General features: G+C 42.5%; 1 protein-coding gene across 1 annotated transcript in view; it reads left to right on the top strand.

The window, feature by feature from the left end:
• LOC124110792 overlaps window positions 1–19,606 on the top strand; it is a 40,083-nt gene extending 20,477 nt beyond the window's left edge. Inside the window, exons 3-4 of the mRNA XM_048394336.1 lie at window positions 1,486–1,560; window positions 17,073–19,606. Of these exons, the coding sequence (XP_048250293.1) occupies window positions 1,486–1,560; window positions 17,073–17,189 (192 nt within the window). The 3' untranslated portion in view covers window positions 17,190–19,606. The remainder of the gene's footprint in view (window positions 1–1,485; window positions 1,561–17,072) is intronic.
• The last annotated feature ends 2,066 nt before the right edge of the window (window positions 19,607–21,672 follow it).

Below are 21,672 nucleotides of genomic sequence, written 5' to 3'. Positions count from 1 at the left end.
ACTATGAACAACTCTTCTCGTACAAATGCCCTACCCGGTCCATCTTGAAGATAATAAAGAATAGGCTCTCCTTCTTTCGTAACCAATCGACTAATGTTATATGTCTTAAGGGACCATATGGGATCGGTTGCGCGACGTAGGCCTCCTTCGAGTTCACCGGGCTGGTATAAATATCTTACCCTTACTCTATCCGGAAGTTTTCGTTCTTTGCCTCTCCTCGGTGCTGAAGATTCGGAAGTCACGGATTTCATTTTAATAGCATCGGATGGTTTCTTCCCTATTAATCTCGTTACTTCATTATTCAGCGCTGATACAACGGCTGATAATCGTGTCACCCATTTGGTTGATCTCAATCGTTCCGATTTCATTTCGATCCCATACTGATAGCCAAACAAACGTTCCGCTAATATCCGGTTAAATCTTTCAACGATAGCTTGACTGCGGTGGGCCTCTCTTTCACCACGCCTGATTTCGACATGGTGCTTTGTTAACAGTTTAGTTATCGATCCCATAAACTCGCGACCGGGATCTACTTGAAATAGCTTAGGCCATTTTAGAGGTCCGCGTTTATATATGCGACTCAGTGCATTAGCTACTTCTGTTGAATCTTTCGAAGTTAATGGCTCAGCCTCTTTGTATCGACTAGCCACATCCACTACTGTTAAAGCGTATTTATACGTTTTGCGTTTTACCTTATCGTGGGGAAGAAACAAGAGGTCAGCCTGATGAACTTCATTCGTTGTAAAAATATCAAACTTCTTCCTCGGTATATAACGCGGTGCCGGTAAATATATTTGCCACATCGCTTGTTTCTTTAACCAATCCTTGGCCACATCTTTAGATACCTTAGCCGCGGTGGCTAATTTTTTTATTGCTCCTACACCTTTCCAATGTCCTCGTGGGCTATAGTAAATTTTATCCATTATTAATTAATATTGATGTTTCTTTTAATACGACTATCGTTGAATCGCATCATCATTTTTATACTAATAGAAGCAATGAGGTATACCAGGTATTGGTGAGCTAGAGCCAATTTAACTTAATATCATGACTATCATTGAATCGCATAGTCATTTTGGCATAAAAAATTCCATCTGTAGTAGCAGTATAGGTAAATAAATCCAGCTCCAGTGGAGTTGCGGCAGAACCATCATTACCTATACTACTCAATGACATGCATCAACCAAGTCAGCAAGCCTGATAACCCAGGCCCGTTAGTTGCCTCAACAAACATTGTCGCCTTTTACGGTAAGCATGGGTTGCTGAAGATCTATTCTACCCCGGATCTTCATGGGTTTAATGTAGGAAAACTCATGTATCATTTTAGCTGACTGCAACTGCAAGCCAAACTTGATCATTACTTGTTCTTTACAAACTTTATTTAAGATTCACAATTGGCTGAGTGATTGAGAATAAACATTCAAATTATGAATAGATCAGTATTTTTCAGAATGAAAACAGAAACCAAATTTATGTGTTGTGTAGGATCTCCGTGACACAGAATGGAGACTGGCACAGGAAGCAGAGAAACCTGCAGACACTAAGTTCCTCACTCTCCAGGTACAGACAATTTAGTTCCTCATTCTGCGGGTACTGCCAAATCTAGTTCCTCATTCTGCAGGTACAGACAATCTAGTTCCTCATTCTGCAGGTACAGACAATCTAGTTCCTCACTCTGCTGGAACTGACAATCTAGTTCCTCACTCTGCAGGAACTGACAATCTAGTTCCTCACTCTGCAGGAACTGACAATCTAGTTCCTCATTCTGCAGGGGCGGTCGGGAAGCCTAGTGGTTAAAGCGTTTGCTCGCCACACCGAAGACCCGGGTTCGATTCCCGACATGGGTACAATGTGTGAAGCCCATTTCTGGTGTCCCCCGCCGTGATATTGCTGGAATATTGCTAAAAGCAGCGTAATACCATACTCACTCACTCACTCCTCATTCTGCAGGAACTGACAATCTGGTTCCTCACTCTGCAGGTACTGACAAATCTAGTTCCTCATTTTGCAGGAACTGACAATCTAGTTCCTCACTCTGCAGGTACTGACAAATCTAGTTCCTCATTCTGCAGGAACTGACAATCTAGTTCCTCACTCTGCAGGTACTGACTCTGCAGTTCCTAGGTACAGACACTATAGCCACTCACGCCACAGATGCAGACACTATAGCCACCCAATCCACAGGTACATACACAATAGTCATCCACTCCACAGGTGCATACACTATAGTCACCAACTCCACAGGTACAGACTCTATAGTTAGCCCACTCAACAGGTACGAACCCTATAGCCACCCACTCCACAGGTACAGACACTATAGCCACCCACACCACAGGTACAGGCACTATAGCCACCCACTCCACAGGTACAGAAACTATAGCCACTCACTCCACAGGTACAGACACTATGGCAACACACACCACAGGTACAGACACTATAGTCATCCACTCCACAGGTACAGGTACTATAGCCACCCACACCACATGTACAGGCGCTATAGGAACCCACACCAGAGGTACAGACACTATAGTCACACAAACCACAGGTACAGACATTATAGTCATCCACTCCACAGGTACAGAATCTTTAGTCACCAACACCGCAGGTACATACACTATAGTCATCCACACCACAGGTACAGGCACTATAGCCACCCACATCACAGGTTCAGACACTTTTGCCACCCACACCACAGGTACAGGCACTATAGTCACCCACACCACAGGTACATACACTATAGCCACCCACACCACAGGTACATACCCTATAGCTACCCACACCACAGGTACAGGCATTATAGCCACTCACACCACAGGTACAGGCACTATAGCCACCCACACCACAGGTACAGGCACTATAGCCACCCACACCACAGGTACATACACTATAGCCACCCACACCACAGGTACATACACTATAGCCCCCCACACCACAGGTACATACACTATAGCCACCCATAGCGCAGGTACATACACTATAGCCACCAACACCACAGGTACAGGTACTATAGCCACCCACACCACAGGTACAGACCCTATAGTCAAACACACCACAGGTACAGACACTATAGTCACACACACCACAGGTACAGACATTAAAGTCATCCACTCCACAGGTACAGAATCTTTAGTCACCAACACCGCAGGTACATACACTATAGCCACCCACACCACAGTTACAGACACTATATCCACCCACTCCACAGGTACAGACACTATAGCCACCCACACCAGAGGTACAGGCACTATAGTCACCCACACCACAGGTACATACACTATAGCCATCCACAACGCAGGTACATACACTATAGCCACCCACACCACAGGTAGAGACTCTTTAGTCACCAACACCGCAGGTACATACACTATAGCCACCCACACCACAGGTAGAGACACTATAGTAACCCACACCACAGGTAGAGACACTATAGTAACCCACACCACAGGTACATGCACTATAGCCACCCATAGTGCAGGTACATACACTATAGCAACCCACACCACAGGTACAGACACTATAGCCACCCACTCCACAGGTACATACACTATAGCCACCCACACCACAGGTACAGACACTATAGTCACCCACACCACAGGTACATGCACTATAGCAACCCACACCACAGGTACAGACACTATAGCCACCCACTCCACAGGTACAGACGCTATAGCAACCAACACCACAGGTACAGACATTATAGCCACCCACTCCACAGGTACAGATTCTATGGTCACCCACTCCCCAGGTACATATCTTATAGTCACCCACAGAACAGGTACAGACTCTGTAGTCACCCACAGAACAGGTATAGACTCTGTAGTCACTCACTAGACAGGTACATACACTATTGCCACCCACATTGCAGGTACATATGCTATAGTCACTCACTCCATAGGTACAGACTCTATACCCACCAACTCGACAGTTACATACACTATAGCCACCCACACCACAGGTACATATCCTATAGTCACTCACTCTACAGGTACATATACTATAGCCACCTATACGACAGGTACATATGCTATAGTCACTCACTCCACAGGTACAGACTCTATACCCATCCACACCACAGGTACATACACTATAGTCACCCACACCACAGGTATAGCACTATAGCAACCCACACCATAGGTAAAGACACTATAGTCACCCACACCACAGGTATAGCACTATAGCAACCAACACCACAGGTACAGACACTATAGCCACCCACTCCACAGGTACAGATTCTATGGTCACCCACTCCACAGGTACATATCTTAAAGTCACCCACAGAACAGGTACAGACTCTGTATTCACACACCCACAGCTACAGACACTACAGCCACCCACACCACAGGTACATGCACTATAGCCACCCACACCACAGGTACAGACGCTATAGCCACCCACTCCACAGGTACAGAAACTATAGCCATCCACTCCACAGGTACAGAAACTATAGCCACTCACTCCACAGGTACATACACTATAGCAACACACCACAGGTACAGACACTATAGCCATCACACCACAGCTACAGACACTTTAGCCACTCACACCACAGGAACAGACACTATAGCAACCCACACCACAGGTACAGACACTATAGCCACCCACTCCACAATTACAGACACTTTAGCCAACCATACCACAGTTACATACACTATAGCCACCCACACCACAGGTAGAGACACTATAGTCACCCACACAACAGGTACAGACACTATAGCAACCAACACCACAGGTACAGACACTATAGCCACCCACTCCACAGGTACAGATTCTATGGTCACCCACTCCCCAGGTACATATCTTATAGTCACCCACAGCACAGGTACAGACTCTGTAGTCACCCACAGAACAGGTATAGACTCTGTAGTCACTCACTCCACAGGTACATACACTATAGCCACCCACACCACAGCTACAGACACTATAGCCACCCACACCACAGGTACAGACACTATAGCAACCCACACCACAGGTACAGACACTATAGCCACCCACTCCACAATTACAGACACTTTAGCCAACTACACCACAGTTACATACACTATAGCCACCCACAGAACAGGTAGAGACACTATGGTCACCTACACAACAGGTACAGACACTATAGCAACCAACACCACAGGTACAGACACTATAGCCACCCACTCCACAGGTACAGATTCTATGGTCACCCACTCCCCAGGTACATATCTTATAGTCGCCCACAGAACAGGTACAGACTCTGTAGTCACCCACAGAACAGGTATAGACTCTGTGGTCACTCACTCCACAGGTACAGACACTATAGCAACCAACACCACAGGTACAGACACTATAGCCACCCACACCACAGGTATAGCACTATAGCAACCCACACCACAGGTACAGATTCTATGGTCACCCACTCCCCAGGTACATATCTTATAGTCGCCCACAGAACAGGTACAGACTCTGTAGTCACCCACAGAACAGGTATAGACTCTGTAGTCACTCACTCCACAGGTACAGACACTATAGCAACAGACACAACAGGTACAGATTCTATGGTCACCTACTACACACGTATCTATCTTATAGTCACCCACAGAACAGGTACAGACTCTGTAGTCACCCACAGAACAGGTATAGACTCTGTAGTCACTCACTAGATAGGTACATACACTATTGCCACCCACATTGCAGGTACATATCCTATAGTCACTCACTCCACAGGTACATACACTATAGCCACCCACACCACAGGTACATATGCTATAGTCACTCACTCCACAGGTACAGACTCTATACCCACCAACTCGACAGTTACATACACTATAGCCACCCACACCACAGGTACATATCCTATAGTCACTCACTCCACAGGTACATATGCTATAGTCACTCACTCCACAGGTACAGACTCTATACCAACCAACTCAACAGTTACATATCCTATAGTCACCCACTCCACAGGTACATATCCTATAGTCACTCACTCCACAGGTACATATACTACAGCCACCCATACGACAGGTACATATGCTATAGTCACTCACTCCACAGGTACAGACTCTATACCCACCAACACCGCAGGTACATACACTATAGTCACCCACACCACAGGTACATACACTATAGTCACCAACCAAGAGGTACAGACTTTATAGTCACTCACTCCACAGGTACATACACTATAGCCACCCATTCCACAAGTACAGACACTATAGCCACCCACTCCACAAGTACATACACTGTAGTCACCCACTCCACAGGTACACACTCTTTAGTCACAATCCACAGGTACATACACTATAGTCACCCACACAACAGGTACATACACTATAGTCACAAACTCCATAAGTAGATACACTGCAGTCACCCACTCCACAAGTACAGATTCTGAGTCACCCACTCCACAAGTACATACACTGTAGTCACAAACTCCATAAGTAGATACACTGCAGTCACCCACTCCACAAGTACAGATTCTGAGTCACCCACTCCATAAGTACATACACTGTAGTCACCCACTCCACAGGTACACACTCTTTAGTCACACACTCCACAGGTACATACACTATAGTCACCCACACAACAGGTACATACACTATAGTCACAAACTCCATAAGTAGATACACTGCAGTCACCCACTCCACAAGTACAGATTCTGAGTCACCCACTCCACAAGTACATACACTGTAGTCACAAACTCCATAAGTACATACACTGTAGTCACCCACTCCACAGGTATACACTCTTTAGTCACACACTCCACAGGTACATACACTACAGTCACCCACACAACAGGTACATACACTATAGTCACAAACTCCATAAGTAGATACACTGCAGTCACCCACTCCACAAGTACATACACTATAGCCACCCACTCCATAAGTACATACACTGTAGTCACCCACTCCACAGGTACACACTCTTTAGTCACACACTCCACAGGTACATACACTACAGTCACCCACACAACAGGTACATACACTATAGTCACAAACTCAATAAGTAGATACACTGCAGTCACCCACTCCACAAGTACATACACTATAGCCACCCACTCCATAAGTACATACACTGTAGTCACCCACTCCACAGGTACACACTCTTTAGTCACCCACTCCACAGGTACATACACTATAGTCACCCACACAACAGGTACATACACTATAGTCACAAACCCCATTAGTAGATACACTGCAGTCACCCACTCCACAAGTAAATATTCTGAGTCACCCACTCCACAAGTACATACACTGTAGTCACAAACTCCATAAGGAGATACACTATAGCCACCCACTCCATAAGTACATACACTATAGTCACCCACACAACAGGTACATACACTATAGTCACAAACTCCATAAGTAGATACACTGCAGTCACCCACTCCACAAGTACATACACTGTAGTCACCCACTCCACAGTTACACACTCTTTAGTCACACACTCCACAGGTACATACACTATAGTCACCCACACAACAGGTACATACACTATAGTCACAAACTCCATTAGTAGATACACTGCAGTCACCAACTCCACAAGTACATACACTATAGCCACCCACTCCATAAGTACATACACTTTAGTCACCCACTCCACAGGTACACACTCTTTAGTCACACACTCCACAGGTACATACACTATAGTCACCAACACAACAGGTACATACACTATAGTCACAAACTCCATTAGTAGATACACTGCAGTCACCAACTCCACAAGTACATACACTGTAGTCACCCACTCCACAAGTACATACACTGTAGTCACCCACTCCTCAGGTACACACTCTTAAGTCACACGCTCCACAGGTACATACACTATAGTCACCCACACAACAGGTACATACACTATAGTCACAAACTCCATTAGTAGATACACTGCAGTCACCAACTCCACAAGTACATACACTGTAGTCACCCACTCCACAGGTACACACTCTGAAGTCACACGCTCCACAGGTACATACACTATAGTCACCCACTCCACAAGTACATACACTGTAGTCACAAACTCCATAAGTAGATACACTGCAGTCACCCACTCCACAAATACATACACTATAGCCACCCACTCCATAAGTACATACACTATAGCCACCCACTCCACAAGAACAGATTCTGAGTCAACCACTCCACAAGTACATACACTGTAGTCACAAACTCCATAAGTACATACACTGTAGTCACCCACTCCACAGGTACACACTCTTTAGTCACACACTCCACAGGTACATACACTATAGTCACCCACACAACAGGTACATAGACTATAGTCACAAACTCCATAAGTAGATACACTGCAGTCACCACCTCCACAAGTACATACACTATAGCCACCCACTCCATAAGTACATACACTGTAGGCACCCACTCCACAGGTACACACTCTTTAGTCACACGCTCCACAGGTACATAAACTATAGTCACCCACACAACAGGTACATACACTATAGTCACAAACTCCATAAGTAGATACACTGCAGTCACCCACTCCACAAGTACATACACTATAGCCACCCACTCCGTAAGTACATAAACTGTTGTCACCCACTCCACAGGTACACACTCTTTAGTCACACGCTCCACAGGTACATACACTATAGTCACCCACACAACAGGTACATACACTATAGTCACAAACTCCATAAGTAGATACACTGCAGTCACCCACTCCACAAGTACATACACTGTAGTCACCCACTCCACAGGTACACACTCTTTAGTCACACGCTCCACAGGTACATACACTATAGTCACCCACACAACAGGTACATACACTATAGTCACAAACTCCATTAGTAGATACACTGCAGTCAATAACTCCACAAGTAAAGATTCTGAGTCACCCACTCCACAAGTACATACACTGTAGTCACAAACTCCATAAGTACATACACTATAGCCACCCACTCCACAAGTACAGATTCTGAGTCACCCACTCCACAAGTACATACACTCTTTAGTCACAAACTCCATAAGTAGATACACTGCAGTCACCCACTCCACAGGTACACACTCTTTAGTCACACACTCCACAGGTACATACACTATAGTCACCCACACAACAGGTACATACACTATAGTCACCCACACAACAGGTACATACACTATAGTCACAAACTCCATAAGTAGATACACTATAGCCACCCACTCCACAAGTACAGATTCTGAGTCACCCACTCCACAAGTACATACACTGTAGTCACAAACTCCATAAGTAGATACACTGCAGTCACCCACTCCACAGGTACACACTCTTTAGTCACACACTCCACAGGTACATTCACTGTAGTCACCCACACAACAGGTACATACACTATAGTCACAAACTCCATAAGTAGATACACTGCAGTCACCAACTCCACAAGTACAGATTCTGAGTCACCCACTCCACAAGTACATACACTGTAGTCACAAACTCCATAAGTACATACACTATAGCCACCCACTCCACAAGTACAGATTCTGAGTCACCAACTCCACAAGTACATACACTGTAGTCACCCTCTCCACAAGTACATACACGATAGCCACCCACTCCATAAGTACAGACGCTATAGCAACCCTTTCCACAAGTACATACACTGTAGTCACCCACTCCACAAGTACAGATTCTGTAGTCACCCACTCCATAAATACATACACTGTAGTCACCCACTCCACAAGTACAGATTCTGTAGTCACCGACTCCACAAGTACATACACTGTAGTCACCCACTCCACAATTACATACACTGTAGTCACCGACTCCACAAGTACGTACACTATAGCCACCCACTCCACAGGTACATACACTGTAGTCAACCACTCCACAGGTACGTACTCTATAGTCACTCACTCCCCAGGTACAGACACTAGAGCCACCCACTCCACAGGTACAGATTCTATAGCCACCCACACCACAGGTACAGACACTAGAGCCACCCTCTCCACAAGTACATATTCTGTAGCCACCCACACAACAGCTACAGACACTATAGGCACCCACACCACAGGTACAGATTCTATAGCCACCCACCACAGAGGTGAATGCACTATAGCCACCCACTCCACAGGTATAGACACTATGACCACCCACTCCACAAGTACAGACACTATAGCCACCCACTCCATAGGTACAGATTCAAAAGCCACCTACTCCACAGGTACAGACACTATAGTCACCCACACCACAAGTACAGACACTATAGCCACCCACTCCACAAGTACATACACTATAGCCTACCACTCCATAAGTACATACACTGTAGTCACCCACTCCACAAGTACAGATTCTGTAGTCAACCACTCCATAAGTACATACACTGTAGTCACCCACTCCATAAGTACAGACACTATAGCCACCCACTCCACAAGTACAGACACTATAGCCACCCATTCAATTCAATTCTTTTTTGTATGAAAGGCCACAGGCCCATATACAACGGAGTTACATAACATATTTTATAAAATACAAAGTCAAGGTAACAATTCACTTCGTAACAAAAAAGCATTATGTATGTACAAAGCCAGTTGATGTTGTGTTATAAGATCCTTGCAAGACAGTAATGAAGACAATCTTTTAGCATTAAAATGAGATAGAGACCACTGCGGTAAGTACTTGTCTCTTAGGTTTTCGTATATAGGGCAAATAAACATGAAATGGTATTCATCTTCGACAACAATGTCACAAAATGGGCATAATCGTATCGATTTCTCAATAGATGAAAATCTCCCTGTGTTAATTTTTAGATCATTCAGGCCAAGTCTAAAACGAATAAGCGTGTTACGAGAATTTCTGTACCGTAAATTTGATAAATAGGATTCTGGTTCAAGCAATGACTTGAATTGGCGATAAGTATAATATCTTGAACTTTCATAAATATCTGAATGCCATTTCTGATGAAACATATCAATGGCACGCATGCGAAAGTACTTAATGAAAGCATTTGCATTACCAATTGTCTGGGACAGCCAAATGAAACCAAAGCCATATGTAAAAAGCAATGTACGAATACAAGAAGCCCATGTGTTCTTTCCAAGATTGTCGAGGTGTACGAGCATGTTGTAGGCTTTCTTGGGTAAACGGTGTTCAGGCTTTAATATTATTTTACACCAATACTTCAAAAAACGAGTGTAAGATCCAATGTACAATGGGAATCTCCCGCATTCTCCATAAACCATATTACTTGGTGTTGACATACCAACATTCAAAAACTTTTTACAAGCGAGGAGATGAACCTTTTCAATTGTATAGAACTCTTTATAACCCCATATCTCAGACCCGTATAGTAAAATAGGTTGTATTTGAGAATCAAATAATTTAAAATACATTTTTGGTGAAATAACTCTGAGCTTAGACATAACAAAGTGGACTTGTAACAGAGCTTTCTTTGCTCTGTTTGTGAGATTAATTACTGACTTATTCAGATTCAGTGTATGGGTAAACAATATGCCAAGGTATTTGTATTCATGCACAACATTAATACATGTACCTTTAAAAGACCATTTCTCTCTTGTGGCCACTCGACCACCTCTACGAAATATAACAATATTTGTTTTATCAAGATTAACACTAAGTTTCCATTAATCTGCATATTCCGAAAGTATGTTAAGCTGCTTCTGTAGACCAATAATAGTACTAGACATCAAAATCACATCATCTGCAAAAATTAGCATGAAAAGTTCTATTACATCAGGGGAGAGCTGGACGCCATGTCTACCAGACTGTATGATATCAACATATAACTCATTTATAAAAAATGAGAAAAGTATAGGACTTAAAACACATCCTTGACGTAAACCTATCGGACAATCAAAAAAGTCACTCTTAATATCACCACAGCGAACACATGATTTTACATTTGCATACATTGATTTAATAATGACAAGCATTTTGCCTCCTAAACCCTTATTTTTCAAACACCTCCACAAATAAGCTCTATTTACAGAATCAAATGCCTTTTTAAAATCAACAAAGGCCACATACAACTTACGTTTCCTGTACGATAAATATTTCTCAATGACTGCATACAAAGTAAATATGTGGTCAAAAGTCGAATAGTCCTTTCTAAATCCCGCTTGTGTTTCAGGGATCAAATCTCTCATATTTGACCACTGTGTTAATCTATTATTGATGATAGATGTAAATGCTTTACTAAGGATACTCGTGAGAGATATACCCCGATAATTGTCAGGATTGTTTACGTTTCCATTCTTGAATAACGGAATAATAATAGATTTTGACCAGATAGAAGGAAAAATACCTGTATCAAAAATCCGATTGAAACATTTAACCAGAAAAGGCATAGTATCAGGTAGTGAGTACTTGAGCATTTCAGCTATAACACAATCAATCCCAGCAGATTTACCTGTTTTAAGGTGAGATATAGCATTAAATATTTCCGTTTCCGTGATAGGCGATTCCAACAGAAGCATGTCAACTTCAGTAAGAATTTCACTGACGCCATCATCATCACGTTCAAAGCACTCATTGTCTACCAAATATATCGAATCATCTTTTGAGAATAACTTCTTGAAATGATGTAACCATTCTGTTTGGGATATAGATCCTTTGGGGGTAGGATGTCTCTGAAGAGAACGTATAGTATTCCAAAATAATTTCGGACTGTGTAAAGTGCTGTTTAGTCGGACTAGCCGTGACAATTTAAGATCATATTTGAACTTTCTACAAAAGCTTTTATACACATTTCTCAGTTTACAGTAGCGTTGTAGTCACCCATTCCACAAGTACATACACTGTAGTTACCCACTCCACAAGTACATACACTATAGTCACTCACTCCACGGGTACATACACTATAGTCACCCACTCCACAAGTACATACACTGTAGTTACCCACTCCACAAGTACATACACTATAGTCACCCACTCCACAAGTACATACACTATAGTCACCCACTCCACAAGTACATACACTATAGTCACCCACTCCACAAGTACATACACTATAGTCACCCACTCCACAAGTACATACACTATAGTCACTCACTCCACGGGTACATACACTATAGCCTACCACTCCACAAGTACATACACTATAGTCACTCACTCCATAAGTACATACACTGTAGTCACCCACTCCACAAGTACATACACTATAGTCATCCACTCCACAAGTACATACACTATAGTCACCCACTCCACAAGTACATACACTATAGTCACCCATTCCACAAGTACATACACTATAGTCACCCATTCCACAAGTACATACACTATAGCCACCCACTCCACGGGTACATACACTATAGTCACTCACTCCACAAGTACATACACTGTAGTTACCCACTCCACAAGTACATACACTATAGTCACCCACTCCACAAGTACATACACTATAGTCACCCACTCCACAAGTACATACACTATAGTCACTCACTCCACAAGTACATACACTGTAGTTACCCACTCCACAAGTACATACACTATAGCCACCCACTCCACAAGTACATACACTATAGCCAACCATTCCACAAGTACATACACTGTAGTTACCCACTCCATAAGTACATACACTATAGTCACTCACTCCACAAGTACATACACTGTAGTCACCCACTCCATAAGTACATACACTATAGCCACCCACTCCACAAGTACATACACTGTAGTCACTCACTCCACAAGTACATACACTATAGCCAACCATTCCACAAGTACATACACTGTAGTTACCCACTCCACAAGTACATACACTATAGTCACTCACTCCACGGGTACATACACTATAGTTACCCACTCCACAAGTACATACAGTATAGTCACTCACTCCACGGGTACATACACTATAGTCACCCACTCCACGGGTACATACACTATAGCCAACCATTCCACAAGTACATACACTGTAGTTACCCACTCCACAAGTACATACACTGTAGTCACTCACTCCACGGGTACATACACTATAGCCACCCACTCCACAAGTACATACACTATAGTCACTCACTCCACAAGTACATACACTATAGTCACAAACTCCATAAGTAGATACACTATAGCCACCCACTCCACAAGTACAGACACTATAGCCAACCATTCCACAAGTACATACACTATAGCCTACCACTCCATAAGTACATACACTGTAGTCACCCACTCCACAAGTACAGATTCTGTAGTCAACCACTCCACAAGTACAGACACTATAGCCACCCACTCCACAAGTACAGACACTGTAGCCACCCACTCCACAAGTAGAGACACTGTAGTCACCCGCTCCATAAGTAGAGACACTGTAGCCACCCACTCCACAAGTACATACACTGTAGTCACCGACTCCACAAGTACATACACTGTAATCACCCACTCCACAAGTACATAATTTGTAGTCACCCACTCCACAAGTACATACACTATAGCCACCCACTCCACAGGTACAGACTCTATAGTCACTCACTCCCGAGGTACAGACACTATAGCCACCCACTCCACAGGTATAGACACTATAGCCACCCACTCCACAAGTACAGATTCTGTAGCCACCCACACCACGGGTACATACACTATAGCCACCCACGAAAGAGGTGCATATACTATAGCCACCAACTCCACAGGTACAGACTCTATAGTCACTCACTTCCTAGGTACAGACACTATAGCCACCCACTCTACAGGTACAGATTCTATAGCCACCCACTCCACAAGCACAGATTCTGTAGCCAACCACACCACGGGTACATACACTATAGCCACCCACAACAGAGGTACAGATTCTATACCCAACCATTCCATGGGTACAGATTTTATAGTCAGCCACACAACAGGTACAGACTCTATAGTCACTCACTCCACAGGTACACACACTAAAGTCACCCACTCCACAGGTACATGCACTATAGCAACCCACTCCCCAGGTACAGACACTGTAGTCACCCACTCCACAAGTACATACACTGTAATCACCCACTCCACAAGTACAGACACTATAGCCACCCACTCCACAAGTACATACACTGTAGTCACCCACTCCACAAGTACAAACACTGTAGTTACCCACTTCACCAGTACAGACACTATAGTCACCCACTCCACAAGTACATACACTGTAGTCACCCACTCCACAAGTACATACATATAGAATACTAAACGAGCTCCCGTGTAATACCAATTTTATGAAACGAGTGAATAGTTGTGGTATCTGACGAGGGAAAGCGAGTTAGATAACACAACTATTCACGAGTTTCATAAAATTGGTTTTACACGGAAGCGAGTTTAGTATTTTATTTATTACTTGCCATTTATAACGTTTTTAGAATTATACTGTTGAGTATGAATAGGCTGACACCTACACGATCCACGGCATATTCAAATTGAGTTTAACAGAACAATACTTCAAACACGTCAAAAGTTGAAACGTATGAATTTAATACCATCCAACGGTCCACCTTTAAAATTCAGGCGTCCGTTCCACAAAATTATCGTAGGTCTAATCGCAAATCACATACTTTAACTGAGACTAACGACTGTCGTTGCGCTACAATACGATCGCCTTGTGGCACGGGCCTTGCACCTCAAAGTTTACAATCACGTCACAATACCCAATGACGTAAATTGTGGAATTTTGTTGCAAGATCCATCGGCGAAACAATGCCATGTGACGTCAGCCTAGCAACAAGGTTGCTGGGGTCATCGAGTGTGCATAAGCTCCTCTCAGTGATCTATCAACTCCATACGCAATGTCGTTGAATAAGCCAAGGGATGTTGAGAGTTTTCAATATTTGTTCGTGAAACGTGTTCCAAAAGTACATAAGCACGCGTTTTGGTATTACACAATGTGTAATACAGCTGTATGTTTATTAAACGGGTGATCTCTTCACAGGCAAGTAATAAACTGTAGTTACCCACTCCACAAGTACAGACACTGTAGTCACCCACTCCACAAGTACAGACACTATAGCCACCCACTCCACAAGTACATACACTGTAGTTACCCACTTCACAAGTACAGGCACTATAGCCACCCACACCACAGGTACATACACTATAGCCACCCACGACAGAGGTACAGATTCTATACCCAACCACTCCACAGGTACAGATTCTATAGTCAGCCACACAACAGGTACAGACTCTATAGTCACTCACTCCACAGGTACACACACTAAAGTCACCCACTCCACAGGTACATGCACTATAGCAACCCACTCCCCAGGTACAGACACTGTAGTCACCCACTCCACAAGTACAGACACTATAGCCACCAACTCCACAAGTACATACACTGTAATCACCCACTCCACAAGTACAGACACTATAGCCACCCACTCCACAAGTACATACACTGTAGTCACCACCTCCACAAGTAGACACTGTAGTTACCCACTTCACCAGTACAGACACTATAGTCACCCCCTCCACAAGTACATACACTGTAGTCACCCACTCCACAAGTACATACACTGTAGTTACCCACTCCACAAGTACAGACACTGTAGTCACCCACTCCACAAGTACAGACACTATAGCCACCCACTCCACAGGTACATACACTGTAGTTACCCACTTCACAAGTACAGACACTATAGCCACCCACTTCACAAGTACATACACTGTAGTAACCCACTCCACAAGTACATACACTGTAGTCACCCACTCCACATGTACAGGCACTATAGCCACCCACTCCACAAGTACATACACTATAGCCACCCACTCCACAAATACATACACTATAGCCAACCATTCCACATGTACAGGCACTATAGCCACCCACTCCACAAGTACAGACACTATAGCCACCCACTCCACAGGTACAGATTCTATAGCCACCTACTCCACAAGTACAGATTCTGTAGCCACCCACACCACGGGTACAGACACCATAGTCACCCACTCCACAGGTACATACACTGTAGTTACCCACTCCACAGGTACAGACACTATAGTCACCCACTCCACAGGTACATACACTATGGTCACCCACTCCACAGGTACAGACACTAAAGTCACCCACTCCACTGGTACAGGCACTTTAGCTACCCACTCCACTGCTACAGATACACTATAGGCAGTACAGACAGTATTTTGATCTTAATAAATAAGATTTATATTTGTTTGAGTTATGCTAAACTTGCTCTCTGTGCTTGGTGTTGCAGAGTAACTACTGGTCAATGATTCGGAGCATGGAGCCGCTATGGAAGGAGAGCATGGCACAGGCAGGTCTTAGGCAACCTGCTGCTGGCAGCACCACGCCCAAGACAGCACGCACATAACATAGTACCAGACACCATGTCTAAGATAATTGCCAACTGTATGTCAACATTGATAATGAAGAAGTTTATTTACAAGATAGTGTAATCTATCAACACATTGTTTAATGTGCTAGTATCATGAAAAATAGTGATATTTTTCTGCTGTCATGTTGAAGCTAGTATGATGTACAATACGATGGCCAAGAAAAATAACTTGTCAAAATGTAAATTTTAAGGTCTTTATTTGTTAGAAACCAAACAAATCTTAAAAATGTTGACGAGGAGGTGTAGCGCAATTGGCATGGCTGGCTTGGCCCGCAAGCTGATTGGGTATTACCACCAGCAGTGTATGGAATAAACCCAATCGTTACATTGGTTGTTGGGAGAGTTGTGTTGTATATATAATACCGGTATAGATTCCATGTGTCAAGAGTATGGCTAATTGGGGTGTGTCAAGTAACCATATATAATATTAACAAAAACTGGAATACGATTGAAATTGTTCACCGCAAATTTTGAAAAAAAATACTTCACACGGGCTACAGAACTGCAAATGCAGTAGCCTATGGTGAATGTGGTAGGTATCCACTTCATACTATTTATTATGTAAAATGCATTAAATATTGGTTTAAGATTTTGCAAATGAGTCAAAACAGATACCCATACCAGTATTATAAAATGTTATTATCCATTGCTGATAGAAAACGTCCTAACTGGGCATCGCATATCAGACTTTTGCTAAGTCATTATGGTTTTGGGGATGTATGGGCTGCACAAGGCATTGGCAATGCAGAATTATTTGTACATATGTTCAGCGAAAGAGTTAAAGATTGTTCGTTTCAAGATTGGCATGCATCTCTAGGCAGCAAGACCCTCTCATTCTATAAACTGCACAAATCTAATATTGTTTGTGAAACATATTTATCAAATATTAAGCATTGTGAATATAGAAGGCTAATAACCAAATTTAGATGTGGACAGAATACTCTTGGTATTCAACTTATACGTAGGGGTGTTGCTAATATTGAGGAGGATGCCGTCTTATGTAAAACACTGTCATGTTATTGAGGATGAACTTCATGTTATATACAATTGTCCTCTTTATGCAAATCAGCGGGAAATGTATATCCCAAAGACAGTTAATCATAATTATTTTTGTTTAGAAAGACTCTGTCAACTATCCAACAACGATGCAATGATAAATTTTACAAAAATTTTAATGTACGTGTTCTCAACACACACACAAAAAAGAAGTATAAATTAGGCAACTCTTAGATAAATAAAATGTAAATGTATTTTGTACAATGGGTCAAATGGCCTTATACAAATAAATCTGTCTGTCTGTCTGTCTGTCTATATATAATACCGGGATAGATTCCATGTGTCAACTAATTGGGGTGTGTCAAGTAACCATATATAATATTAACATTGTGAAAAAGTTTCTTTTTCAATTTTAGAGGCACCCACCCCCCAACCGTGCTGTTTTTGAGATAAATATGGATTGATCTTTGTAACCAATTAGTACTAATTAACAAGGACAGTATTTGTGCCACCTACAGTCACTCTTATCTTACAACTGCAGTAGATTATTGCATAATGTATGTCAAATGTGGACAGTTGTGAATCAGTTGATCAACACACTTGGACTAACAGCATGTAAGATGTGACCAGTTGTGAATCAGTTGACTGACATACTAGGACTCACAGCATGTATGGTGTGACCAGTTGTGAATCAGTTGACTGACATACTAGGACTCACAGCATGTATGGTGTGACCAGTTGTGAATCAGTTGAATTCAATGTGATGGAGTCTGAGCTGTTGTTTGAAGTTTGTGTTGTTTTCCAACTGTACAGGAGAGACGTCTATGTCCAAACATCAATTGAAATCTTTTTCTTAAAACTTAAATGTTTAGAAATAACCTTTGTACAATTGACATAATTTTGATGTTGTTATGGGTTAACTAGTGACTGTGACAGTGACAAAGTAACAGTATGGAATGCAATTTCTCGGCATACCGTTGTCAGTCCCACCCCGCATGGTTAGCTGTCATCAGCTGCATGATATAAGGGGAGTAACTCTTGCTGGCTTGCGTACTAAATATGTACCTAAAATGTTTATATAATCACATCAGTGAGAGGTGACAAGACTTGTGTGTCCGGTGCAGCAAGCTTACTTTGACAGACTGGCTCTATGACATTGATTTGGTTAATGAAACTTGTTTAAAGTTGTATAAATATCACATGCCCCCAAACAATGAGAAGTTTTGGCTGAAATAGAGATTTTTAAGATAAAGGAAAACCGTAACAAGCAACATACTTGTGGAACGAAAACTTGGTTGTTAAATGGGTGTGGACTGTGAGGATATTGCTGTTTTTATTGATGTAACGTTTGAAAGCTGTGTACAGCTTGTATGTAATAAATCTGATATTACTTGACAGTTTGTCTTTCTATATAAGATAGCTACGACGATTACTCACAAAGAGCAAGGAAGAACGAAGCGTAGTTTAAGAAATAAACGACGAGTGGGAGTTGTTTATCGTACAATATAAGATAGTTACGCGAAAAATCACAAAGAACAATGAAGAACGAAGCGTGGTTTGTTTCACGATTAAAAACATTGTTCTATCATGACGTCATTTCTGGAGATTCGAACATGAGCTCACAACTTGTTGATGTATAATAATGACGTTATGTTTTAGAGGGGAGTGTCTAGGGAGATGTTCCCAATAGATGTAGCTGTAGCAAAATATATGTCGTCATCAATATTTTATCGTGAAATAAACCACGCTTTGTTCTTCACTGCAGGATGAAAGGAAACCTGTAATTGTGAAATTGTCCAGAAGAAAAATGAATCAAATTTAAAGATGGTGATTCTTCAATTATAAAAAAAAAACTTACTCTTGGTCAGTGTCAGGAAAAAAACCCAAATCAGTACAAATATTGCATTACTGCCTTAAAAAGTCGTTTTTAATCGTAATTCTCCTCAACTTTGAAATTGATATGTATTCGATATTTGATTGTTGGCACTGGCACGGATAATGGACATGTTTTATCAAATTGGGACTATATCAGACTTGATGTAACAAAAGATTGGAGTTGTCATGCCAGGTACCAACCTCAGACCTTTGAATCAATAATGATAATAACAGCAGCACCCCCTCAAAGCGATCTTAGCGGTACCGACTGTCGTAAGTCTATGTTAAAGTTAGGGAATTACGACCGTGTTTGCGCTGATATCGTTTTGTGGAACAGGGCCCAGATCTTTTTTTAATATATGATTGACATGTATGTTACACCACATGCTTATTGATTCAAACTCCTATTTTGTGGCCAAGGATGCTAGATTTAGAGTACAGTGCCAGGGACAAAACCCTGAAACCCTGAAATAATATATTTTCAATTTAAACTTTAAGACTGTTCGGGAACTGAGGAGTGTACAGTCGTGATGATCTTCAATATGCGTTTGAAAGGGGCTTGAAGGACATAAACTTCATAGAAATATTGGTAGTTGTGTGTCAGCGACCAGTGTATATCACACAAGGCAAATCAGTTGGCGAATTCACTGACGGCATGTCATTTGATCTAATTTCGTTTACGGCATGGGGTTGTCTCCCTTACACCAGAAGCTCGCCACCATGTTCTGGCTGATTATCAGCTCTATGACGGCGGCATGTAAATTATAATCGAGTATGGACCGGTGATTGATGTTACAAATAACGATCTAATCAATTCCGTCACTTCTTAGGACAAGCATGGGTTGCTGTGCGCCGCAGGAACTCTAGGTTTGAATTGGAACCATTGCTGGTAGCAATGGATGACTTGGTGACTTGGTTGATAGCGTGTCATCTTTCTCCGACAGTGTGGATCATAGAATTGTGGCTGGAATATTGCTGAGTGTGGTGTAAACCAACCAAAATGTACACTGCAAAATTGTATATAAATGTCTCGAGATTTGTTCGTAAATAGCATTGCAAATAGGCAAGACACATTAAAAACAAGTTGTACAAATACCACCCATACTATACCATACCATACCATACCACCCATACCATACCACGTCACGCCGAAGACCCGGGTTCGATTCCCGACATTGGTACAATGTGTGAAGCCCATTTCTTGTGACCCCCGCCGTGATATTACTGGAGTATTGCTAAAAGCGGCTTAACACCATACTCACTCACTACTCACTCATACCATATCTTACCATACTCACGATATAAATGATACAACAATTTCCGACACATACAAATGAATACCCATGTACTCGAGAAACAAACTATCGAAAATTCAAAATGGTTTCGGCATCCCGGTATTACGAATAAACATATAACGACTGATGTTTGTTGTCTGTATTTTTCTGCATTTATGTATCTGACCAATGTAATTTGACTTTGATTGAACATTTGTACATAGGCCACAGTGCCTAATGCTCTATGTGGCCATATCAAACTGCAGTTGTATCGTAACCTGCCAGTTTCGTTAGTTTCTAACCCGTGGCCTGTC

This window comes from Haliotis rufescens, unplaced genomic scaffold (genome assembly GCF_023055435.1).
Source record: "Haliotis rufescens isolate VD_foot unplaced genomic scaffold, xgHalRufe1.0.p SCAF_13, whole genome shotgun sequence".
In the NCBI taxonomy this organism is placed as follows: domain Eukaryota; kingdom Metazoa; phylum Mollusca; class Gastropoda; order Lepetellida; family Haliotidae; genus Haliotis; species Haliotis rufescens.
The sequence above is the reverse complement of the archived record's forward strand: the minus strand, read 5'-3'. Positions and strand labels throughout refer to the sequence as shown.